Source organism: Oryctolagus cuniculus, chromosome 19 (genome assembly GCF_051225735.1).
Source record: "Oryctolagus cuniculus isolate XC-2025 breed Fujian yellow rabbit chromosome 19, ASM5122573v1, whole genome shotgun sequence".
Taxonomy (NCBI): Eukaryota; Metazoa; Chordata; class Mammalia; order Lagomorpha; family Leporidae; genus Oryctolagus; species Oryctolagus cuniculus.
Window position 1 is genome coordinate 45,633,824 of NC_142885.1, and position 27,948 is coordinate 45,661,771.

Below are 27,948 nucleotides of genomic sequence, written 5' to 3' on the forward strand. Positions count from 1 at the left end.
TTCCCTTGTTACCCTTATTTTAATTGCTTTTTGCACTTAGCAGACTGAAAATGAAAGATTATCTGTCTTCTCCATTAGACCGGCTGGGTTGGGAGACAGGCTCCTATGTACCTAGAACTCAACACACATCTTGCTTATTTGTTACCACATTACAAATGAAGTCAGTATTTTATTATAATTTTTTCAGCTTCCTTGCTCTCATGATTTAGTTTTTAGGGTCTTATGCTATAAATGAGTGCAGTAAGAAGGTCAAAATGCAACCCTTTTGAACTTGGTAAATAAAATGTCCACCCTGTTTTCTTTGTTGGGGAAGATTTTGTTTGGTGAGATAAAGATAAAAAAAAATCCCAAATAAATTTATGGATTTTCGCCAAACTCAGATAAGTCTTTGTTAACTCCTTTACAGCACCTCCTTGCTGCTACTTAAGTCTGACTCTCTACCCTCTTTGTCACCTTCATCACTCTTTGCCCCCATCAGAAAAGAAACAAACCATGACAGAAAGCAAAGCCAACTTTCTTTTTTCCAGTTCTCTTTTAAGTCTATGTACTGGTACTCTATTCTAGTGCCATATACTGGTACACACCTGGAAGTCTTTTTTTTTTTTTTTTTTGACAGGCAGAGTTGGACAGTGAGAGAGAGAGACAGAGAGAAAGGTCTTCCTTTGCTGTTGGTTCACCCTCCAATGGCTGCTACGGCCAGCACGGTGAGCCGATCTGAAGGCAGGAGCCAGGTGCTTCCTTCTGGTCTCCCATGCAGGTGCAGGGCCCAAGGACTTGGGCCATCCTTCACTGCCTTCCCAGGCCACAGCAGAGAGCTGGACTGGAAGAGGAGCAACTGGGACAGAATCCGGTGCCCCAACCGTGACTAGAACCCAGAGTGCCAGTACCACAGGCAGAGGATTAGCCTAGTGAGCCGCGGCGCCGGCCTAGAAGCCCATTTTAACTTTGCTAGTTTGTTATATTATCAAATTGAGGAAGAACTTTCAGGTAAGTGATGTGACTTCAAACCTGATTAAAAGTTTAAGTTGTGCCTACCTTAATAATAAGATCTTAACTACCTTAACGCATTAATTCCCAAGTTTTTAATTCTAGAAATATTTCAATAAAATGCATATGCATACATTACAATAAGTTGGAAATAATAATCTAAAGCATATATACATACTTTGTTATTAAAATAAAATAGATGAGATCATTATTTGAATGGAATACTGGGGCTATATATATTTCCATTCTGTAAACAGAACATTGAGAAATACAATGTCTTTTCATACATTATACAGTATACAAGGAAGTACAGTTATTTTGATGCAAAAGAGCAAAATACTTCAAACTAAGGGCGACATTACATTTTTGATAATTGTTGCCTTGATACAACAAGACTTGTTTTAACATCATAGTTACTCTTGCTGGTTGAAAATAATATGTCCTCTTATGTCAAATCTGATATCATCTTTGAAAGTAGTCGGTCTGGGGAGTGTTATACCTTTCTTCCTCCTGCTAGTCACATGTATCATTTGAAATCCAAAATCAATTTATGAGATCTTTCTCATCTTTTGTTCATAAATTTCTGAAAACTCCATGATTTTATGGCACATACACCAGTTACCTAAATGCACAAAGACAGATATCATCTTTAATCTCGATTAGCAGTGGAATATTTGGATAATAACCAATCCTGTTTATCCGTCCCACCACTGAAATTGTTATAGGTTCTCAATATATTTAAGGCATGCTAACTCTACATTTGATTTCTTTTTTCCATCATTGAATTTTACCCAGTGGTTCCACTGTATCATATTTTGTTGCAACAATAATGCACCTATTATATAATATTTTCACAATGAGAATTTCAAAAGTTGTAATCATACCACCATCTTGCTTGCTTTTCATCCATTTGGTTTCAGAGGACACCTGTGTAGTCTGTTTTTTCTGATGGTGCCTATATCTTGGAATCATTATGAAATTACACCAGTTATATATAAAAGAACACTGAGGGTTAGTATAGATTCTCCATCAATTCAAACGTGTGAAGAGAATCCTTACTCCCCGGCACACAGATCACAGCTTGTCAACAAATAAGCTGAGGTATCACACGTCACAGTGCAGTGCACTCCACATACCTATGCACTATATACTTGTCCAGGGTTCATATGGGGCACCTACTTTTAATATTGATCATTTGAAATGCAGTGAATTCCTCAAAATAAAATGACAGCTTAGTTCTAGCAAATACTTTCATCAAATCATTTCTTATATTACAATCAGTTATGTATGTAATCTTTTGAATGTTTGGTAAAAATAAATTTTGAGGTAATGATTATCCCATTCTCACAATGAAGGTAAAATATTTTGAAATGGTATAATCACCTACTAATTTTCTCAAAAAAATACTGTTCTGGGCCGGCGCCGCGGCTCACTAGGCTAATCCTCCGCCTAGCGGCGCCGGCACACCGGGTTCTAGTCCCGGTCGGGGCGCCGGATTCTGTCCCGGTTGCCCCTCTTCCAGGCGAGCCCTCTGCTGTGGCCAGGGAGTGCAGTGGAGGATGGCCCAGGTGCTTGGGCCCTGCACCCCATGGGAGACCAGGAAAAGCACCTGGCTCCTGGCTCCTGCCATCGGATCAGCGCGGTGCGCCTACCGCGGCGGCCATTGGAGGGTGAACCAACGGCAAAAGGAAGACCTTTCTCTCTGTCTCTCTCTCTCACTGTCCACTCTGCCTGTCAAAAAAAAAAAAAATACTGTTCTGAAGTGTAATATTTATTTCAAAATTACCATAAGTGTTACTTTTTTGCATAAGTGTTACATTTATTGACCAATTTGTTTTTAATAGGTATCCTATGTATAGGATGAAAATAAATATTTGATCATATAAAGAAACATTTTAATTCATAAAGAGAAGAAAGATGCTCATTAATGTATCTTCTTACCAGCATTGTACAGGAGTCTAACGAAGATGGGAAGACAAAATTAGAAAACTAGAGAGCATCTTTCTGTTCCTTTAGTTCAGTTGTTTTCTGTTGACTTGAAAAAGGTTTTATTAGTGTGAAGAGACAAAGTAGTGCTGTTTTCAGCCAGCGTCGCGGCTCACTAGGCTAATCCTCTGCCTGTGGTACTAGCACTCTGGGTTCTAGTCACGGTTGGGGCACCGGATTCTGACCCAGTTGCTCCTCTTCCAGTCCAGCTCTCTGCTGTGGCCTGGGAAGGCAGTGAAGGATGGCCCAAGTCCTTGGGCCCTGCACCTGCATGGGAGACCAGAAGGAAGCACCTGGCTCCTGCCTTCAGATCGGCTCACCGTGCTGGCCGTAGCAGCCATTGGAGGGTGAACCAACAGCAAAGGAAGACCTTTCTCTCTGTCTCTCTCTCTCACTGTCCACTCTGCCTGTCAAAATAAATAAATAAATAAATAAATAAAATAGTGCTGTTTTCACTGTTTTGATCGGCATTTGTGACAGGACATGCCGTCAACACCAGTACAAGCAGTGTAAACCTCACCGTTCTCTCTTCAGTTTCTGTTACAGAGAAAATGAAGATCAGATAACTAGATATTAACCTTTCAAAGGACTTTGATGATAATATGCCCCACCCAGAGCCTGAGTGGGATGAACTAGATACCCAGAGATATGTGAAAACTTTCAAAGCCCTCCTTACTCTGAAAAGCATCTCTTTCTGCAGTATTTCCTTCCATAGTTCCTAGTGTGCCTGTCTTTTGCTCCAGATTATATCCCTTGTCCCAAGGGCAGTGGGATCACACCTTTTCCCCATGGCACAGATTATCTCTGAAGCCAGAATGGCCCAGCTATTTTATTCCTTTGGTCTTCACTGAGCCAGTTTCAGTACAGAAAGGATAATGAAATCCAATCTCTGCTAGGTAGATGAAGCAACATTTTGCATATTTTATATTTTATATGCAACACCTTTTCTTTTTTAAAAAAGATTTATTTATTTATTTGAAAATCGGAGTTACACAGAGGGAGAAGGAGAGGCAGAGGCAGAGAGAGTCTTCCATCTGCTGGTTCAGTATCCAATTTGCCACAATGGCTGGAGCTACACAGATATGAAACCAGGAGCCAGGAAATTATTCCAGGTCTCCCATGTGGGGGCAAGGGCCCAAGGGCTTGGGCCATCTTCTACTGCTTTCCCAGGCCACAGCAGAGAGCTGGATTGGAAGTGGAGTAGCAGAGGCTCAAACCAGTGCCCGTAAGGGCTGCCAGCACTGCCGGAGGAAGCTTTACCTGCTACACCACAGCACTGGCCCCGGTAACATCTTTTCAAAATATTATTTATAATATTCAAAATCAGCTCCATGGTTCTCCAATTTTGCTCTCTCAAGAGACAGTAATAAAACTGTTGACTAAAAGTACTCTGTATTGTCATGAATTATGCATGTAACCAATTGTTCAATTTGGGTATGAATATAAGTATACATATCACCCATGCTTTAAAAGCCACAGTTCTTTCCTTTCATGTAGTATGTACCATTCTATATGTCATCCCTAGGATGTGTCTTATAAGCTATCACTTAAACAGAATAAACCTTTTTGTATAAATATGGAATGAAATAGAATGAAAAAAGATAATGCCACAAGAACAAATTCATTTATGTCCATGAGGTCATTGAAATCTCTACTTTCTTTAGTGTGTTTTAGTTCTCTACTTATATATAATTTTTCACCAAAAGAAATTTATATATGTACTTTTTTCAAAGGTTTTAAAATATATTTCTTTTTAAGTCATTTTTCCTATTTAAATGGGGTTACATATATCCAACCCTAGCTTATACATAATGGCATTTTAACTTAGGCATTTGAAATACTTTTGATGTATTTACAAGATATAGTTCAGGTCAAGTATCTATAGAAATATTTGTGATATAATGATTTAGACAATGGATGGGTGTTACTATCTCCTTGAAATGAACATAAAGCTGTATCTTCTTTTCCTATCTTCTCTTACTCTATTCTTTTTTTTTAACTTTTATTTAATGAATATAAATTTCCAAAGTACAGAATATGGATTACAATGGCTTCCCCCCCCCCATAACGTCCCTCCAACCCGCAACCCTCTCCTTATCCACTCCCTCACCCCTTCCATTCACATCAAGATTCATTTTCGATTCTCTTTATATACAGAAGATCAGTTTAGCATACTTTAAGTAAAGATTTCAACAATTTGCTCCCACACAGAAACATAAAGTGAAAAATACTGTTTGAGTACTAGTTATAGCATTAAATCTCAATGTACAGCACACTAAGGACAAAGATCCTACACGAGGAGTAAGTGCACAGTGACTCCTGTTGTTGACTTAACAAATTGACACTCTTGTTTATGGCATCAGTAATCACCCTAGGCTCTTGTCATGAGTTGCCAAGGCTATGGAAGCCCACTGAGTTCACTGACTCTGAACATATTTAGACAAGGCCATGGTCAAAGTGGAAGTTCTCGCCTCCCTTCAGAGAAAGGTACCTCCTTCTTTGATGACCCATTCTTTCCACTGGGATCTCACCCATGGAGGTCTTTCATTTAGGTTTTTTTCCCCCCCAGAGTGTCTTGGCTTTCCATGCCTGAAATACTCTCATGGGCATTTCAGCCGGATCTGCATACCTTAAGGGCTGATTCTGAGGCCAGAGTGCTGTCAGGACATTTGCCATTCTATGGGTCTGCTGTGTATCTCACTTCCCATGTTGGATCATTCTCTCCCTTTTTGATTCAATCAGCTAGTATTTGCAGACACTTTTCTTGCTTATGTGATCCCTTTGGTTCTTAGTCCTATCATTACGATCAATTGTGAACAGAAATTGATCACTGGGACTAGTGAGATGGCATTGGTACATGCCACCTCGATGGGATTGAATTAGAATCCCCTGGTATGTTTCTAACTCTACCATTTGAGGTAAGTCAGCTTGAGCATGTCTCGAATTGCACATCTCTTCCCTCTCTTATTCCCACTCATATTTAACAGCAATCACTTTTCAGTTAAGTTTCAGCACTTAAGAAGAATTGTGTATTGATTACAGTATTCAACCAAAAGTATTAAGTAGAACAAACAAAAAAAATACTAAGAGGGATAACATATTAAGCTGCTCATCAACAGTCAGGGTGAGGGCTGATCAAGTCATCGTTTCTCATAGTGTTCATTTCACTTTAACAGGTTTCCTTTTTGGTGCTCAGTTAGTTGTCACCTATCAAGGAGAACAAGTGGTATTTGTCCCTTTGGGATTGGCTTATTTCACTCAACATAATGTTTTCCAAATTCCTAACAGGGATCACTTTTCAGTTAAAATTTAAACACCTAAGAATAATTGTGTGTTAATTACAGAGGTCAACCAATGGTATTAGAACAAAAAAAAATACTAAAATGGATAAAGTATTACATTGTACATCCACCGTCAGGACAAGAGCTGATCAAGTCACTGTTTCTCATAGTGTCCATTGAGTAAGGACAGTCTATTCAATAAATGGTGCTGGGAAAATTGGATTTCCACGTGCAGAATCATGAAGCAAGACCCTACCTTTCACCTTACACAAAAATCCACTCAACATGGATTAAAGACTTAAATCTTCGACCTGACACCATCAAATTATTAGAGAGCATTGGAAAAACCCTGCAAGATATAGGTACCGGCAATGACTTCTTGGAAAACACCCCAGAAGCACAGGCAGTCAAAGCCAAAATTAACATTTGGGATTGCATCAAATTGAGAAGTTTCTGTACTGCAAAAGAAACAGTCAGGAGAGTGAAGAGACAACCGACAGAATGGGAAAATATATTTGCAAACTATGCAACTGATAAAGGGTTGATAACCAGAATCTACAAAGAAATCAAGAAACTCCACAACATCAAAACAAACAACCCACTTAAGAGATGGGCCAAGGACCTCAATAGACATTTTTCAAAAGAGGAAATCCAAATGGCCAACAGGCACATGAAAAAATGTTCAAGATCACTAGCAATCAGGGAAATGCAAATCAAAACCACAATGAGGTTCCACCTCACTCCAGTTAGAATGGCTCACATTCAGAAATCTACCAACAATTGATGCTGGCGAGGATGTGGGGACAAAGGGACACTAACCCACTGTTGGTGGGAATGCAAACTGGTTAAGCCACTATGGAAGTCGGTCTGGAGATTCCTCAGAAACCTGAAGATAACCCTACCGTTCAACCCAGCCATCCCACTCCTTGGAATTTACCCAATGAAATTAAATTGGCAAACAAAAAAGCAGTCTGCAGCCTAATGTTTATTGCAGCTCAATTCACAATAGCTAAGACCTGGAACCAACCCAAATGCCCATCAACAGTAGACTGGATAAAGAAATTATGGGACATGTACTCTATAGAATACTATACAGCAGTAAGAAACAACGAAATCCAGTCATTTGCAACAAGATGGAGGAATTTGGAAAACATTATGCTGAGTGAATTAAGCCAGTCACAAAGGGACAAATATCATATGTTCTCCCTGATCAGTGACAACTAACTGAGCACCAAAGGGGAACCTTGTTGAAGTGAAATGGACACTATGAGAAACATTGAGCCATGGTGCCGGGCCCATATGAATTTTAGCATCACTAAACGAGCATTTTTCTGCCTCCTTTGTTAAGTGAATGATTGCAATTCCAGGTCCTACTCTCAAAGAATGTTTCTTGTTATATCTGGTTTGACTCTGACAAAGTTTCTTTACTTGACAAACTTAAATCAGATTTTTGAAACTTTTTCTACCCACACATGCCCATCTCCTTGTATAATCTAATATTTAAAAAAGCTCCTTGGTAACTCAGCATAGCAAGAACACCAAATCTATGTGTTATTATTACCCAGGTATCTAACCAGAATTCTCATCCTCCAGAAGCCAAATAACATCTGAACACCATGGCCTGTACTCACAAAGAAATCCCGTTATATGGTTTAGCCAGAATACTTCTTTGTTTTCTTTTAGTAATTCTGCCTGCACTGACTCCCAACCCACTCTTTGACTATCTCCTTCTCTTACCCTGATAAATTTTGAATGAGACCAATCTATATCTTCTCTGCAAAGTCTCTTTGAAGTTGTACATATTCCTATTGCAATGATCCAGAATACTTTCTGCCTTATCGTTCTCTAATAAGAACCATAAAATACTTTCCTTAGCTTGACTGAGATGCATTTCTCAATAGAAGTTCTCATTAGTTCACAGCCAGGGGGATTTTTGTAACAAATGAATAAAATTGTTTTAATAATTAAAACAAGGTTAAAATTGTGCTCTTGGGGCTTGTGAACTTCTGGTGTCCCAATATTAACAGACCTTAAAAAACTATTTTTATTTATTCTACTTTGAAATAGCTTCAAATCCAGAAGGCAACAATGAGAATAAGAAAGTTGGCATCAAATATCTTGGAGTAGCAATACAGCAAATTAAACAAAATGAGGATTAAGGAAGAACCAGGTGGGTGCCGTGGCTCACTTGGCTAATCCTCCGCCTGTGGTGCCGGCATCTCATATGGGCGCCGAGTTCTAGTCCCAGTTCCTCCTCTTCCAGTCCAGCTCTCTGCTGTGGCCCGGGAGGGCAGTGGAAGAGGGCCCAAGTGCTTGGGTCCCTGTACCTGCACAGGAGACCGGGAAGAGGCATCTGGCTCCTGGCTTTAGATCGATGCAGCGCCATCCATTGCAGCCATTTGGGGAGTGAACCAACGGAAGGAAGAACTTTCTCTCTGTCTCTCCCTCTCACTGTCTATAAGTCTACTGTCGCTCCCCGTCTTCGTGGAGGAACGACACAGGACCCTGCGCTGTTCTTCTGTCTGCTCGGCCCTCCCCGGGTTTGCTGCTGGTTCTTCCCGGGTTGGTTACTATCCCTTCCACCTCCGTGGAAGGGCAGTTCCCCCTGGCCACATTCCCCACTTCCGCAGGGGAGCGGCACACCGCCGGCCGGCTCGTCTCGGGGGCTGCACAGGTGTTCCCTCAGATGTTCCCCTTAGATGTTCCTGGTGCATGCCGTCTCTCTCCTCCTTTATAGTCCTCCTCCGCCAATCCCAACTTGGCTGCCCACACGCCGAGTACGCTGCTCTCCAATCAGGAGCAAGTCCTACAGTTTATTGGTTGAACTGGAGGCAGCTGTGCGGAAGCTGTTTACTTCTCTCCCAACGCCATATTGTGGGAGAGCAGATGTACAGAATAAGTCTTAATTCCAGTAACTCAGTCTAGTCCGGTTGCTCCCCACAGATCCCCCTTTCTTTTTATTTTTGGCGTTGATACGCGCCTGTCTTCGGTGTCCCGCGGCACACACTCTGCTCTACTTGCTAGAGTTGCCACAGGTTCTTACAAGTCCTATCAATCAGGCAAACCGAATCCGGGTCCTCTCTTCGCCATGTTGTGAGGAGGTTTTTAGGCGCTGATGCGTGCCTGTGTTCGGTGACCTGCGGCTCATACTTTGGTCGAGCCGCCTGCTGGCGCTTACCGCCTTACTAATCAGGCAGACCGAATCCAAGCTTTCTCATTGCCATGTTGTGGGGTGACTTATTGGTGTTGATAACGTGCCTGTCTTCGGTGACCTGCGGCGCATAAGCTGCTAGCCGCCGCAGGTGCTCATCGCCTCACTTAATCAGGCAGACCGAATCCAAGCTCTCACATTGCTGTGTTGTGGGGAGGCCTTTCTCTTTCTCTATTTCTCTATCTCCGGGCATTCCTATCTCTCCCATTTTACTTCTATCTTCCAGCATTCCTATTTCTCTCATTTTACTTCTAAACTTCTGTTTCTCTTATCCCTGCAGCTTCCCGGTGCCTCGCCCTGCCGGCAGGCTCCGCCCCGAGGCTACTTCTCGGCACCTCGCCGGCTCTGAGCCGCTTCAGCCCGCGCCTCTCTCATCTGCGTGGCTCGGCTTTGCGCGCACACTCCGCGGTTACTCACTAGCCCTTTCGCGTCTGAACCACGGCCTCGCGCCAGCCCCGCGTTCCCTATCTATTCACGCCCCATGCTCTCTCTGCACGTGGCGGCTTCCGTGAGTCACACAGCGTAGCTTGCGTCTCCGCCACTAGCATTCAATCCAAGTTCCCCGGGCTAGCCTGGCGAGTTCAACCCAGCATACGTCTCCGCCCCACGGTTTGGCTTCCCGTCCTTTGCTCCCTGGGCTAATCAGACGGATCCCAATCTGGCTTACGTTTCAGCTTCTGGTTTCAACTTTTCGCCCCCTATTCCCGGGCTAACTTGAGAATCCCAAAGTGGCTTTCGTTTCCGCCTCAGCCTGCCCCCTGCGGCTTCAATTTCCCTAACACTTTTCTCTACCCGGTATGTTTCCCTAAGTTTTCTTCCAACAATATTCCTCCCTCATTTCTCCTGGCCTCTCCCCACAGTCCGCATCGGAGCCTGTTTGTTCTAGCTTTCACTTTTGCTTTCGACCTTAGAGATTTCTCCCAGCTTCCCCCCGTAGTCCGTATCCGAGTCTATGCCTAGGCTTTCAATAGCTTCTTCCGGCACCTTTTTCGTCCGGCTTTTCCCTAGGCTGTTTGCTAGTCTCTCTCTCCGATATTTTCCCAGTTCTTCCCGTTTCTTCCCTCCTAAGTTTCCTATCCGTCCTGGGTTTCCTATCCGAGCTAGGTTTCCTATCCGAGTCACGGCACCATTATGTCGCTCCCCCTCTTCGTGGAGGAACGACACTAAACCCTGCCTAGGCTTCATATCCGAGTCATGGCACCATTATGTCGCTCCCCCTCTTCGTGGAGGAACGACACTAAGTCCTGCCTAGGCTTCATATCCGAGTCACGGCACCACTTGCTGCTCCTCCGCACGCGGAGGAGCCGCACCGGACCGGGCGCTTGTTGTTCCCTTTTTTTTTACAAGTCCTTTCTATAGTAAAGTAAGAATAAGTAAACAGCAAACTCCCAAAGCAAGAATGAGTAGAGAGAAATGAGAAAGAACGAAGTAACGAACTTCCCCGCAAACTCTCCAACGCACTCTCCAACCAACCCACACCACCATGCCGTCTCTCTCCTCCTATATAGTCCTCCTCCGCCAATCCCAACTCGGCTGCCCACACGCCGAGCACGCCGCTCTCCTCCAATCAGGAGCAGCTCCTGCAGCTTGTCAAGTTGGTGAGAGGCAGCTGGGTAGAAGCTGTTTACTCCTCTCCCAGCGCCATATTGTGGGAGAGCAGATGCATAGAATAAGTCTTAATTCCAGTAACAGTCTAGTCCGAGTTGCTCCCCACATCTACCTGTCAAATAAAATTAAAAAAAGGAAGAACCAGGGTCTCTCAGTCTAAACTCACCTGAGGAATGAAGATCAAATGTCCTTGGTAAGATGAGACATTTTTAGGAATCCTTGACATTAGGGCACTCTTCACTGTAACTACAAAACCTGCTGGTGGAGTTTTAAAAGAATCAATTGAAAATGTTATTTTCACTTTTCCCAGTCCCATACAAATGAATTAAATGTTCTTGGCACCAGTAAGAATCAGAGGGGCAAACTGAGACAACATATCTAACACAGTTTTTCAGATGATTACTGATTAGTACAACAGTACATCTAGCTATGTGTTATGTCCAGGCAAAAGTGTCCCCTTAAACACAGAATTTACCATGAACTACCTAAGGGATCCAGAAAGTGATTGAAGATATCAATATTTGAAAAGTATTCCGCATTGGCTCTATATCCAGCATATCACCTGTTTCTCCCCCAGGATGTAAGCAGGGAATAAAAACATCATTTTCCACCTGGAGAAATTAACAGATGTATCCAGACCTCCAGGTTAACTATTTCATCCGAATCCATTGGCTACGTGTTTGTATCATGAATACACATTGGTGAGAGACATATGCCATCCAAATGTGTCCCTCATTTCTTCAGAATTTAATCCAAGGATGTGACTCCTAAATAGTCATTCTCACAGGACATTTTGTGAAAGATCTTCAGGAAGCTGCTGAAATCTCTACTGTGAAGGTTCGTCCCCTTCACGGTATACACCTTAGTATCAATAGCTCTTCTCCTTTATCCCCACCTCATCATCTGCAATTCTTTCTCTATGTTCAGAGGTCAAAAAGTGTTATCTATTTTGAACCATAATTTGGCCATTTAGTATCTGTCTTGAGGCTAAAAGTATAGCTTAGACTAGCAGAAATTTGAGTATCAAGATCCAGAGGGGAAAAAAATTCTCCTTGACAACACTTTCATTTATTCTGAAAGTTATTAATGGGTTGAATATTTACTATTTTATGAATTTTTAAACTTGGGAAGAAGATTCCAATTTTCCTCTTGTCTGCTTTCTGCTCCTAGCTTTTGAGCCTCTCATTGGCAGCCAGCACTCTGTCAGTTGCATTTTTAGAGTACAAAATGTATTGAAATTTAAGCTACTCAAATTTCTGAATATATTATAATGTTTTTGTGTGAAAATTTCTCTAGTTTCTCAAAATACCTTTATTTTCCCAAATTTATATTTGATTTTTATACTCTATAATTTAATCTTTGATCAATCTTCTATTTTCTTAATTAATTATAAGAAGTGATGAACTCTTTGTCTCCACACTTACATCACTGTTCAATCTCATCGAGTGACATATCTGTTCTCTTACTGAGACTTGAAGGCTTTACCTCAAAACTTCTTTTCCATTGTGTACCCTGTCATTCAGAAACTGTGAATACAGTTTTATTATTGGTGCATATTACTGATGCACAAAATTTTTTTATCCCAAAACAACATCCTTACACTTAATGACAGAGACCAAAAAACTTGAAGAATCTTGACCTGCTGTCTTTCTCTTATATCACATAAATAATAAAACAGCAAATATTGCAGAATTTATACAACTTATGACCACCTCTAATCTCCTACAGTGGAATCATACTGATTTGGCTTACCATGTCTCTCACACTGATTCCTATAATATCCATCCCCAAGACAACTAATGACTTCACCTCGCTAAATTTATTTAATTCTTCATTAGTTCTAATAGACTAACAGGACAACATGCTTGTTACCTAAATTGAGGAAAACACTGAGTCCCTATAGAGTGAGACAGAGTAGAAAACATGGCTCTGTTTTCAATGAAAAAAGGAAATGTAGTTATATTGTCACAAGTTATTCAGCATTCCTAAAATGGCTGCTGTCCAAGGTTTAATACATAGTTTCAGAGTGGCAAAATTAACCATTTGTTTGTCAAATCTCAGTAACATGGAATTATCTATAAATATTCGTTTTTCCCAATCTACAATGTGCTCAGAGATTTTGGGAGCTAAATGAAGTTTCATCTTTCTAAAACATCATTTCCTCTCATAACCTCCATGGGATAAATGTTTTCTTCTCTTCACCCATAGAATGTTCTGTCATAAGGTACATTTATGTTGAACTTCAGCTTTTGGAACACCATATTTGGTTTCTTACTCAAATTTTAAGATCTGTAACTATTTTTTTCTGCCTTAAGTAAATCTCACTCTTTATGTGAACCTTTGCTAAAATACTAGGTTCATGTCAGCATGGTTAAATGGTGCACCCTTTTACTCTGAAAGCCGAAGAAAAAAGGATTTTTATCATCCCTTAGTTTCAAGACTGGATATATTTTTTTCTTATTTCTTATGGCTATTTCACAACTAAGGTTTTTGGAAGATTCATGTATCCATTTCAATCACTGTCTATGTGAATCCAATTTCATTGCATATATTAAATGCTTTAAATTTGAATCGCCAGAAAAAATTATGTAAAATATAAATGTGGATTAAGCCAAATCTGTTTAACTTACAGAATTGTAGCATTTCAATCTTAAAATTTACTAAAACTAAAATTTTTATAAATATTTTATTTAGGGGAGAGAGAGAGGGAGGGAAAGAGAGAGAGAGAGAGGAGAGGGAGAGAGAGAGAAGCTTCCATCTCCTGGTTCAATTCTCAAATGCTTACAATTTCTCAATCTTGCCCAGGTCTAAAGGCAGTAGCTGAAAATTCAATCCAAGTATCTCATGCAGGGGACAGGGATCCTATAACTTGAGCCATAAGTACTGCTTCCCAGCATACACCCTTAGCAGGAAGTTGGAAACAGAAATGGAGCTGGAATTTAACTACAAGCACTAGGATGTGAAATACATATTTCCCAACAAGCCTCAACTGCTGTGCCAAATGCTCACCCCAGTACTGAATTTTAATATGGTACTACAAAATATATGTATGTTGATAGTATAATTTTTTATTACCTATAAGCATTATTGTATATTCATTTATTTTATATAAGTATAATTTATATATTTATGAATTAGAAATAGCTACTAAATCATTAGCTAATCATAACAGCTAATCAAATTAGCTGCTATGAAATTTGATTTTTGCTTTAAGTCATTTCCAGGAAAACTGGAAATGGTGGTTGAAAATTATGTAAAAATAGGGGCTGCCACTGTGGTGTAATGGTTAAAACTACTTCTTGTGACACTTGCATCCTATCAGGGTGCAGTTAATGCTCTGGCTGCTGCATATTAGATACAGTTCCATTCTAACAGCCTGGGAAGGCAGTGGAGAATGGCTCAAGTGCTTAGGCCGCTTTCACACACATGGGAGACCTGGATGAAGCTCCTAGCTTCTGGTTTCATTCTGGCCGAACCCTGGACATTGTGTGGTCATTTGGCAAGTGAACCAAGGGATAGAGGATCTCTCCCCGCTCCTTCTCTCTGTCATTCCCTCTCTCTGTAACTCTTTTAGATGAATATTTAAAAATTATGTCAAAATTACTTATTAAACTGATCTCATGAGTACTGGTCTTCTTTTATTACTTAATTTTTCCTACCATCATTAAAGATTTCAAAAAATGTCTTTAATGCCATTTAAAAAAAGCATAAACACACACGCACTTATATATACACACACATATATGTATATATATGTGTATATATATACATATATATATTTACCAAAGCTGTAATGTGTGGCCATAATGCAAACCTGCAATTATCTTTCTATATATTGCAATAATTAATTTTTATATTTATTATCAGGCCTAGGTGTCACAATTTCTGATGAACGAATTAGTGATAGTGCAACATTAGAGTAAGACAGAGAGTGCTCTAATAGTCCCTCCAAATATTGACAGAGATGCTGTCAAAATATGTGTGCAAGATGCTTTCTATTAGTTTTAATTGAGAAGAAATGTTTTTATCTTAATATTATTACATTTTCCTATGCCTAATGAATTTTGAATTAAAGCAGAGTATATTATACAATTTAGTATCATTACTTTAACTTTACAGCCTGGTAAAATTAAACACATGATTCGCATGTACAAGCTTGTATTCTTTTTGTGTATGTATGCATTCTAGGCAATGTTCAAGCCATGTCGATTCCTGTTCCTCCTGCCTTTCTTTTCATATCACTTTAATAGACAAAATTTAGATCTCTCTCATTATATGTCTCTGTCTCTTGAGTTAAATAAGTTAACAAATAATTTTTAAAGATTTATTTATTTATTTGAAAGGCAGAGTTACAGATAGGCAGAGAGAGAGAGAGAGAGAGAGCTTCCATCCACTGGTTCACTTTCCAAATGGTTGCAATGGGTGGGGCTGGGCCTGTCTGAAGCCAGGAGCCAGGAGCTTCCTCTGGGTCTCCCATGCAGGTGCAGGGGCCCAAGCTTACACTGAGGACTGCACAGATCCTTTGTGTGGTCCTTGGGACAGAGCAGACAAATATTATACCCTGTGGGGCTAATACTCAAGCACTGATCATCATTGAAAAGAGGTCAGCTGAGGGGAATTACTTCTGGATACAAAAGAGAGAGAGAGAGAGAGAGAGAGAGAGAGAGAGAGAGAGAGAGATTTACCATGCAAACCTGGGTGTGTCACCTTTGGCATACCCTTAACCCTGAAGAACTGAACAGAGCTCTCTGGCCACACCCACCACAAGCCTCTTGAGATTCACCAAAAGCAGACAGTCCACTTAACACAGAGTCATAATATGACAAGAAAAACCAGCACAGTGAGGAAAAAAAAAAGAAGAAACCAAAGAATATCTCCACAATGCCAAACAACAAATGCAGAAACTGAGGAAACAAGAATAAGGAAGACATTTTAACGCCCCCCAAAAAACGTGACACTCCAGTACAAGATTATGAAGATGATGAGATAGAAGAAATGCAAGATACAGATTTCAAAAAATTTATGATAAAAAATTTAGAAGTTATCAAAAGCAAATTCATGAAACACAGAAATCCATACTAGACAGGACAGAAAATCTCTCTTGTGAAAATAAAATCTTAAGTAGGGATCAAAATGAAATGATGAATATAGTAGAACAAATAAAAAAATAAACAAAATTATTGGGAATCTACAGGATACTATTAAAAAACCCAACATTCGGGTTCCAGGAGTTCCTGGAGGCATGAAGAGAGAGAAAGAATTAGAAGGCCTTTTTAGTGAGATACTAGCAGAAAACTTCCCAGGTTTGTAGAAGGACATAAACATCCAAGTAGATGAAGCACATAGAACCCCCAATAAACATGATCAAAAGAGATCCTCACCATGACACATTGTAATCAAACTCACCACAGTGAAACATAAAGAAAAGATCCTAAAATGTACAAGAGAGAAACGTCAGATTACTCTCAGAGGATCTCCAATTAGACTCACAGAAGACTTCTCATTAGAAACCCTACAGGCTAGGAGGGAATGGCGAGATATAGCCCAAGTACTAAGAGAAAAAAAAAAACTGCCAGCCCAGAATATTATATCCTGCCAAGCTCTCATTTGTGAATGAAGGTGAATTAAAGACCTTTCATAGCAAACAGAAATTGAAAGAATTTGTCGCCAGTCATCCAGCCCTGCAAAAGATGATTAAAGATGTGTTACATACAGAAACACAGAAACATGGCCATCAATATGAAAGAAGGTAAAGGAAGAAAACCTCCCAGTAAAAGGTCACAGGAAGTTCAAAGCATATGTTATAAATATCTTTGGCAAATGGCAGGGCAAAGTCACTACTTATCAATAGTCACATTGAATTTTAATGGCCTCAACTCTCCAGTTAAAAGACACAGACTGACTGAATGGATTGAAAAACAAAACCCATCTATTTGCTGCTTACAAGAAACACATCTTTCCAACAAAGATCCATATAGACTGAAAGTGAAAGGTTGGAAAAAGATATTCCATGCAACAGAAACCAAAAAGAGCTGGCGTAGCCATCTTAATCTCAGACAACATAAACTTTAACACAAAAACTATTAACAGAGACAAAGAGGGGCACTATATAATGATTAAGGGATCAATTCAACAGGAAGATGTAATACTATAAATGTATATGCACCTAATTACAGGGCACCGGTTTATTTAAAAGATTTGTTAAGGGACTTAAAGGGAGACTTAGATTCCAATACAGTAGTACTGGGGGACTTCAATACCCCACTCTCAGAAATAGACAGATCAACCAGACAGAAGATCAACAAGGAAACAGCAGATTTAACTGACACTACAGCCCAAATGGATCTAACAGATATCTACAGAACTTTTCATCCTACACTTAAAAAATTTAGATTCTTCTCAGCAGTACATGGAACCTACTCTAGGATTGACCAAATACTAGGTCATAAGGCATGTCTCAGCAGATTCAAAAGAATTGGACCTGGGACATCTTTTACTGCTTCCCCAGGCCACAGCAGAGAATTGGATGGAAGTGTAGCAGCCAGGACTTGATCTGGCATGCATATGGGCTGCCAGCACTGCAGACAGTAGCTTTACCTGCCATGCCACAGCACCAGCCCCATATGTAAATAATTGTAAAGGGAAGAAATTATAGACAGGGTTATATCACATTTCAGAGTACCTGGGTTTGAGTTTTGTCACTGCTCCAGCTTCCTATTACTATGCATTCTGGAAGGCAAAAAATGATTGATCAGGCATGTGGACTCCTGCAGCATTATTTGAGACATAGATATAGTTCCTGTATCTAGTCTCAGGTGGGCCAGGCTCAGGCTCTTGCAGGCCTTTAGGGGGTGAACCAGTGGATGGAAGAAGCTGAAGGTATGAGGTGGTACTAGAAATTGAGCCCATTCAGATATAGGGCCTCAGAGTCCTTGAATACACCTTTTTAAAATTTTAATAGCTATAAAGAGAATAGATTTCATGTCGTACACAGATAGAATTCTAAAGATATGACACCTCCCTCCCACCTTCCTTTTTTTCTTTTTCTTTTTCTTTTTGAATATATTTTAATTTACTTTATAATCATAGGCTTAATATTCCACGAAATAATGACTTCAACAAGTAAAAATTAGAAAGATCAGTGATCCACATGAGTGTAGATAAGGGTCATAAACTACATGTTTGTAGTCTGCATATTAGCCATCATAAATCAAAGAAAGCATATGATATTTTTCATTTTGTGCCTGGCTTATTTCACTAAGGAAAACTGTCTCCATGTGCAGTCCATTTTGTTGCAAATGACAGGATGCCATTTTTATGGCCAAGTAGTATTCCATTGGGTGTGTGTGTGTGTGTGTGTATCACATTTTCCTTATCCAGTTTTACTTGATGGACATCTGGGTTAATTCCATACCTTAGTAATTTCAAATTGGGCTCCTATACACACGGGGCAACAGCATCTCTTTTATATGCTCATTTTCTTTCCTTTTGGTATATTCTCATGAGTGGGATGGCAAGGCCATATGGTAGATCTATTTTTAGATTTATGAAGAATCCACATGCTGTCTTCCATAATGGTTGTACCAGTTGATATGCCCACCAACTGTTTTAGGGTGATTTTTCCCCATATTCTCTCCAGTATTTGTTATTTTTTGAATTTGAGTGATCATCATTCTAAATGAGGTGAGGTAAAGCTACTCAGAGTTATTGTATGAAAAATATGAGATATCTGTGTATTATGTAAATAATAAATTGCATCATTTAACTTTGGGTTTTATCAAGATTTCAAACTGAGTGGACATTATGTTTTGTGTCAAAATTCACATAATGAAAATTCTAATAAGAATAAATGAAAACATTGTAACTGAAGAATAATATGATTAATCAGGATGATCAATACTATTTTATGACACATAAAATATCATTTGAATTTATATTGTTTGTATATAACTGTTTTTAATATATAAGATGTAAGTGTGCACATGATAGCATAGTGGGCTAAACTACCACTTGGGACACTGACATCCCATGGTGGAACACCTAGGATCATATCCTGCCTTATATTTGATCTACCTTCCTGCTAATGCATACCTTGGAATGCAATAAATGATAACCCAAGTACTAGAGTTCTTGACATCCAAGTGGGAAAACTGGATAGAGTTCCTGGCTCCTTTACTCAGCCTGGCCAAATCCCAGTTGTTTTGTGCATATGAACCAGCAGATGGAAGGCATTTCCCCATCTCTTTTTCAGTTAAATAAACTTTTAAACTGTTAAAATAATCAAAATATGTATAACATGAGGAGTCAAAAAATAATAGACTAGAACATTTAGACTTGTATGTAATATTAAACTTATCATTATATTAAATGTATTAGTATATAATAGACACATAAACATAATTGATTTTAAACAAATTTATTTTTAAAATGACAGATTAGTATGATAGACATATAGAAAATATTTTTTAACTTTTATTTAGTAAATATAAATTTCCAAAGTACAGTTTATGGATTACAATGGCTTCCCCCCATAACTTCCCTCCCACTCACACCCCTCCCTCTCCCACTCCCTCTCCCATTCCATTCACATCAAGATTCATTTTCAATTCTCTTTATATACAGAAGATCAATTCAGTATATATCAGTATATATAAAGTAAAGATTTCATCCGTTTGCACCCACACAGAAACACAAGGTGTAAAATACTGTTTCAGTACTAGTTATAGCATTACTTCACATTGGACAACACATTAAGGACAGATCCCACATGAGGAGTAAATACACAGTGGCTCCTGTTGTTGACTTAACAATTTGACACTCTTGTTTATGGCGTCAGTAATCTCCCTAGGCTCTAGTCATGAGTTGCCAAGGCTATGGAAGCCTTTTGAGTTCACTGACTTTGATCTTATTCCGACAGGGTCATAGCCAAAGTGGAAGTTCTCTCCTCCCTTCAGAGAAAGCTACCTCCTTCTTTGATGGCCCCATTCTTTTCACTGGGATCTCACTCGCAGAGATCTTTCATTTAGGGTTTTTTTCCCCAGAGTGTCTTGGCTTTTCATGCCTAAAATACTCTCATGGGCTCTTCAGCCAGATCTGAATGCCTTAAGGGCTGATTCTGAGGCCAGAGTGCTGTTTAGGATATCTGCCATTCCATGAGTCTGCTCTGTATCTCACTTCCCAAGTTGGATTGTAAATATTTTGACCAGCAAACAAAACGTGATCACTATTTGCAAATACTAGAATGAAATTTTGAATATCTCACAGTTTAGACTCTAATAATATCATTAAAGCATAAATCTACAAGGATCATTTTCTACAAACTACAAAATGACAGTGAAATGTCCAACTGAGAAACTATTTAGACTCATAGTAAATTATATTTGATTATCTTCTATAATGTTTGTATCTAAAGTCCAAATTATTTTTGAGAAGTAAGAAAAGTGTAAAGTAGAAATTGTAATGACTGGAGTCCAGACTTGAATCTAGGCAAGTAACTCAGCAATTTTTTTAAAACAATCTTTATAAAATGGAAAAATATTAGTTATCACCATATTCCAGTGCTCATCAATACTGTAATGGATTAGAATTTCATATAATTGGAACCAGCACTGTGACATAAAAGGTTAGGCACTGCCTGTAGTGTCAGCATCACATGAGGGCCCCAGTTTGAGACCTGGCTGCTCTGCTTCTGATCCAGCTCTCTACTAAGACCTGGGAAAGGAGTAAAAAATGGATTAGGATGCTTGCACCCCTGAACTATGTGCAAGATTTGGAAGAAGCTCCTGGCTCCTGGCTTTGGATCTGCTCAGCTCTGGCCATTGCGGTCCTTTAGGGAGTGAACCAGTGGATAAAAGACCTCTCTCTCTCTCTGCTTCTGCCTCTCTCTGGTTCTGACTTTTGAATCTTAAAAACTAATTTCTTAAAATGGTATATAATATGATTATCAAAATTAAAGACAAATATCAATCTATAAACCATTATAAATATGTAATAAATTGGGCAAGAAATATTCTGAGAAAAGAAACTTGTTATTTCTCATGAGAGTCTACTGTCTGCCATAAACTATGTGAAACACTATATGTGTGCATTTAGTGTACATATACCTATGAAAAACCAGGTACTGCTTTTTGCCATCATCATTTTGAAATTGCAGTCTTTTCATTGATGCATTCTTAAATTTTACTTCTCCTCACTTTTACTAGGTCTGATTCTGATTTCTGTTTGAATTTTGTTTCCATTTTATACTTCTTACTATAATGAAATGATTCATGCAGTGTCTTACACCTGACATACTGTTAGATATTTATAAATTTTTATTGAATTACTATCTTTCATAATTTTATAAATTCTTTAAATCCAATGATCCAAATTTTTACAACACAATTAAATAAACTAAGGAAGTTAAAAAAGTCCTTATCATGAAGTGAAATGGACACTATGAGAAATGGTGACTTGATCAGCATAGCCCTGACTGCTAATGGACAACTTAATACATTATCCCTCATAGTATTTTTTTTTGTCTGTTCTACTTAATATGACTGGTTTAATTCTGTAATTATCACACAGTTATTCTTAAGTGTTGAAAATTAACTGAAATGTGATCCCTGTTAAACATAAAAGTGGGAATAAGAGAGGGAAGAGATGTATAATTTGGGGCATGCTCGGGCTGACTTGCCCCAATTGGTAGAGTTGGAAACATACTAGGGGATTCCAATTCAATCCCATCAAGGTGGCATGTGCCAATGCCATCTCACTACTCCAAGTGATCAATTTCAGTTCACAATTGATCATAATGAAAGGACTAAGAGTCAAAGGGAGCACATAAACAAGTCTAGTATCTGCTAACACCAACCGATAGAATAAATAAAGGGGAGAGTGATCCAACATGGGAAGTGAGATACTCAGCAGACTCATAGAATGGCGGATGTCCTAAATAGCACTCTGGCCTCAGAATCAGCCCTAAAGGCACTCGGATCTGGCTGAAAAGCCCATGAGAGTATTTCAGGCATGGAAAGCCAAGACACTCTGGCAAAAAGATCTCTGTGAGTGAGATCCCAGTGGAAAGAACAGGTCTTCAAAGAGGGAGGTGCCTTTCTCTGAAGGGAGGAGAGAACCTCCACTTTGACTATGACCTTGTCTAAACAAGATAAGAGTCGGAGAACTCAAGGGGCTTCCATAGCCTTGGAAACTCATGACTGGTGCATAGGGAGATTACTGATACCATAAACAGGAGTGTCAATTTGTAAAGTCAACAACAGGAGTCACTGTGCACTTACTCCTCATGTAGGATCTCTGTCCTTAATGTGCTGTACACTGAGGCTTAATGCTATAACGAGTACTCAAACAGTATATTTCACTTTGTGTTTCTATGGGGGTGCAAACTGTTGAAATCTTTACTTAATGTACACTAAACTGATCTTCTGTTAAAAAAAAAAAAAAGAAAAGAAACTATCAATTCCCAACTTGACTCTCACTGGGATTAAACATGACAATAGGTCTGATCTGATTTCATCATCATTTAAAAAAAAATCATCTATTATTTTTCACTTTATGTTTCTGTGTGGGAACAAACTGTTGAAATCCTTACTTAAGGTATACTAAGCTGATCTTCTGTATACTAAGATAATCGAAAATGAATCTTGATGTGAATGGAAGGGGAGAGGGAGTGGGAAAGGGGAGGGTGGTGGGTGGGAGGGACGGTATGGGGGGGAAAGCCATTGTAACCCATGAGACGTACTTTGGAAATTTATATTCATTAAATAAAAGATAAAAAAATAAATAAAAAAATAAAAAAGTCCTTAAATGCTCGTCAGAATGAAGAGAAAAATTGGAATATAATATAAATATAAACCAACAGAGAGAAAGAAAGAAAAAGTTAATTGAGAGACAAGTGCTGCTTCTAGGACACTAGCTGACCACTTGAGCCTCAAAGCTGTGTGAGTTTTACAACCTTCCCTCTGACCAACTGGAAGAAACCAGGAAATATAGCAACTAGGGACTTTCCAAGGAGTGAGGGACACCAAATGAGATAATCCAACTGAAAATAATGAAGCATACACAGAAGCCACCAGAATGAAGGTTCACATAAATTTGATATAGAAATCGTGTTTCAGATATTTAAAGTGGAAAATGAAATAATTAATAATGAGAATGAAAAATAATAAAAGCAAACAACAATGAATTTGTTCAGCCATATTGTGAAAACAACCAAATAAAACATAAATATTAGAAAAATGTAACAAGCAAAATACAATGCTCAGTTTAAACATTAAATGAAACTCAGTTGGTAATGAACTGAATGACTGAGCTTCCAAGTTGTTTTATAGTATGGCCATGCAATAGAAAATCCAAATGTAATCAAATGACAACTAGAATGATAAGGAATAAGACACATTTATTTGGATCATTGGATTTAAAGAATTTATAAAATAATGAAGATAGTAATTCAATAAAAATTTATAAATATCTAACAGTATGTCAGGTGTAAGACACTGCATGAATCATTTCATTATAGTAAGAAGTTTAAAAGGGAAACAAAATTCAAACAGAAATCAGAATCAGACTTCGTAAAAGTGAGGAGAAGTAAAATTTAAGAATGCATCAATGAAAAGACTTGCAATTTCAAAATGATGATGGCAAAATCTCCACACCCTTTATTAAAAATAAAAAAGAGAGAAATATAAAATACCATTGCTGGCAAAATTACTGTCCAAGCTATGATTGAATGCTTATCTCCTTTTCTTTTATAACAGTGATTGTTTTCAAAATAAGACTTATGAAATATTTGATTTTCAGTGAGTACATCTACAGTAATTACTTTAAGAAGAAATAAAAGATTTCCTGGGTGAAAGTCTGAAATCAAAATGAAAGGACAAGTAATGGGTAAACATGGGGATACTAAATCATGTTGCTTGTTAAATGAAAGAAAATGTACTACTCAGCAATATAGATTTCAAAGTATTTAGATATAAAAGTATAATTCCATAGAGATTAATTTAATCCCACAGGAACTTATCCCATTAGAATAATTTTCATCATGTGTGAAACAACTATTATAAGACAATCATTGTAAAATTATATTTCATATATTAATTTTTCCTGTATTTGAAAGACGTAAGGTGAGAGAAAGAGGAGAGAGAGAGAGAGAGAGAGAGAGAGAGAGATCACTTATCTGGTTTTCTCTCCAAAGGCTGGCAACAGCAGGGTAGAAAAGGCTAAATCCAGGATTCTAGATCTTTATAAGTTTCTCCTATGTGGGTGGCAGCAACCTATGTACTTAAGCCAGCACCTGCTGCATTCAGGGTACGCATTTACACAAATCAGAACCAGAAGCACAGGTGGTATTCAAATCCAGCCAGAAGTACAGGTGTTATTCAAATCCAGAACTATGATATGGGAACTGAAGAAGCATTTTCTATGTCACATGCTCACACAAAGACCACCAAGTTTATACTCAATTTGTTAAAATTCAAAGCTTTTCTATGGTATATTTTGAAAAAAATAATTATCCTTTTATTAGAACTGATAAGCACCAGTGGACTGACAGTGGCATAGGCACTGACCACAACATCATGTATACCCAAGATAACTGAGTCATATGACCACAGTATAATTGAAGAGGATGAGAAGATGAAGTCCACACAGTGCATGACCACAAAGAAACTCACCAGCAGCAGGATGGTCTGGGTGGCCCTCTTCTCTGGGGAAGATCTTGGGGAGAGGCTGGTGCTGTGAAGGTACTGGGACCTCCTCTGATGCCTGAGTAGGAGGATCACCATGTACACACTTGAGAGCAGCATGACTCCTATAAGGAAGATGTCTCTGGATGTTATTAGTGTGAACACCAAACCTCTGATGCTATGACTTATGGGGAAAAATGAACAGTATTTAGTGATGACCATTACATTGGTCTGAGTCACATTGGAATTTGCCACAGTGTAGAAGATCGTGCTAGTACTGAAACACAAACAGAGAAACCATAGTAATGATAAAAAGAAGATGAAATGTGTGGATTTATGTTTCAACTGTGCCAACCAGGAGGTGCTGGAGCTGATGGTGATGGCCTGGATGATACTCAGGAGGCAGGTGGTGCAGATGGAGAGGCTCCTCATCACCCTGATTAGGTAGAACAAAGCCTTACACTTGAAGTCATTGAAAAAATTCAGGGACTCAAACAGATCTGGAGACCTCCAAAACAGCACAGTGAGAAGCATCATTATGTGGACAAGGGCCAGGTGACAGCAGATCAGGTCAGTGAGCTTTGGCTTGTGATACTGTGGGCGTGTGAAGATGTGGAAGAAGAGGAAGTTGTTGGATAAGATTCCAATGCCAGCTTGGCAGAGAATACAGTTATTAATAGCTACATAAGCAGAAAGTGTGTTCATCTTAATAGTGGAGAGGAAACACATGCATGCCTGAAAAGCAATCAAATACAGTAAGTCTCACATCTTCAGAAAGTATTATTCTGCATACCAGAAATTTGTGTGTTAGCTTCCCATCTTCAGAATGGTCCCAGATCTCCGTTATTTTCAGTTTCTATACCAGAAATTCCGTATATGAACTTTCCAATTCAGTAGGGTACTGCAAAATACTGCTTTCAATCAGCAAGAGAAAAATAATAAACACTCTATTTTACATCATATATGTGTTTTCATCAGAATCAACACATGGTGAGATTTTATCACTGAAAATATTGTGGAATATTCTCCCATGCTTTAAAAAATCCTTAGATCATCAATAGTTATGATCATTCTTTTCAAGTCTTATTAAACATAGTTACAATGTTAAAAGTTCACCATTACAAGGAACCCGTTCCAAAATGGCGGAATGGGGAGGGAGCACACCGATGGTCCAGGAAGGTAAGGTTCAAAGAGGGGTGAGAATTTGTAGTTTCAGGGAAAGGGAAGCTCTTCGAAATGGGGGAGACAGGGTGGACCTTCGAGGAGGACGCGGACGCCTGAAGAGCTGGACACCAGCAGGAGTGTGTACGCACCAGCGCTGGAAGCAGAGGTGAGACAGGGTGCTCGCCCAGCACTGCTGTAACAGCCGCCACCGCCCCTCCCCCAACCCACCCTGGGACGGACACTGAGACACACACGACTGAGTGGGGGAGGAAATAGAAAATGGAACAGAGTGAGTAGCGCCTGTGGAAAGAGTGCATGATTCAGGGGGTCTAATTGAGGGACTAAACAATCCAGGAACACTCCCCCAAATTGGAGCTGGAGTGGGCGGGAAGAATCCATCTTGTTTGTTTACATTCGGGCTTAAAGGAGAACTGCCTCTGCCTCTGCACTAACCTTCGGAGGCGGAGCTCAAAGGTGCAGTGGAGCGACATGACACTCCTTGCGCAGGGGCAGGCAGTGAGGGAGGGCAGCTCAAAGCCCTGACACCAGTCTACTCAAGTTACCAGAAAAAAAAATGAATAGCGCCCACAGAAAGAGGGCAGGATCCAGGGGAAGAAGTGAGGAATCAAAAACACCAGGATCCTTAGGAGCTGCCCAACCCACAATCAGAGCTGCAGCGGGCAGAGTGCAGCCATCTTGTTTGTTTACATCCAGGCTTAAAGGAGGCTGGCCTCTGCTCCAAAGGAGGAAGCAGCAGGGGCAGAGTCCAAAGGTGGTCTGGAGCTACTTGACACTCCTCAAGCAGGAGGTGCAGTGAAAAAGAGTGGCTGTCCAATGAACCCCAGGCACAGACATGTAAGGGCGAACATAGGAACAAGGAAACCAGCCCCCAAGGGGCGGAGATTGGCACCTCAAACACTGACACCAGCTCACTCAAGTTACAAAAAATAAATAAATAAGTAAAAAATAAACAAACATAGAATTTGGGAGGATTCCCTCTTTTTCGATTGTTCTGAATAGTTTGAGAAGAATTGGAGTTAGTTCTTCTTTAAATGTCTGGTAGAATTCAGCAGGGAATCCATCTGGTCCTGGGCTTTTCTTTGTTGGGAGGGCCTTTATTACTGTTTCAATTTCTGTCTCAGTTATGGGTCTGTTTAGGTTTTCGATGTCTTTCTGGTTCAATTTAGGTAGGTTGCATGTGTCCAGGAATCTATCCATTTCTGATAGGTTTCCCTGTTTTCTGGCATACAAGTCCTTGTAGTAATTTCTGATGATTCTTTTGATTTCTGTGGTGTCTGTTACGTTTCCTTTTTCATCTCTAATTTTATTGATTTGGGTCTTCTCTCTTCTTTTTTTAGTTAGTTGGGCCAATGGGGTGTCAATTTTGTTTATTTTTTCAAAAAACCAGCTCCTCATTTGGCTGATTTTTTGTAATGTTTTTCTTGATTCAATCCTGTTGATTTCTTCTCTGATTTTAATTATTTCTCTTCTCCTAGTAGATTTGGGTCTGGTTTGCTGTAGGTTTTCTAGATCCTTGAGGTGAATTGAAAACTCATCTATTTGGTGCCTTTCCAATTTCTTGATGTAGGCACCTATTGATATAAACTTTCCTCTTAACACTGCTTTTGCTGCATCCCATAAGTTTTGGTATGTTGTGCTGTTATCCTCATTTACTTCCAGAAAATTTTTGATTTCTCTTTTAATTTCTTCTATGACCCATTGTTCATTCAGGAGCATGTTGTTCAATCTCCATGCGTTTGCATATGCTCTAGGGATTCCTGAGTTGCTAATTTCCAACTTCATTCCTTTATGGTCTGAGAAGCTGCATGGTATGATTCTAATTCTTTTGAATTTGCTGAGACTTGCTTTATGGCCTAGTATGTGGTCAATCCTAGAGGAGGTTCCATGTACTGCTAAGAAGAATGTAAATGCTTTATATGTAGGATGAAAAGTTCTGTAGATATCTGTTAGATCCATGTGGGCTATAGTGTCATTTAAATCTGCTGTCTCCTTGTTGATCTTCTGTCCTGTT

The 27,948-nt window shown here is 39.3% G+C and overlaps 1 protein-coding gene across 1 annotated transcript; it reads right to left on the bottom strand.

The window, feature by feature from the left end:
* Positions 1-24,500: 24,500 nt before the first annotated feature.
* On the bottom strand, positions 24,501-25,457 carry ORYCUNV1R1529 (vomeronasal 1 receptor oryCunV1R1529). Its single transcript, NM_001167218.1, has one exon. The coding sequence runs from the start codon at positions 25,455-25,457 to the stop codon at positions 24,501-24,503; it is 957 nt and encodes a 318-aa protein (NP_001160690.1).
* Positions 25,458-27,948: the final 2,491 nt, after the last annotated feature.

Excerpts from the sequence above, each read along its gene's own strand:
- ORYCUNV1R1529 (NM_001167218.1), bottom strand. The coding sequence starts at position 25,457 with ATGAACACACTTTCTGCTTATGTAGCTATTAATAACTGTATTCTCTGC.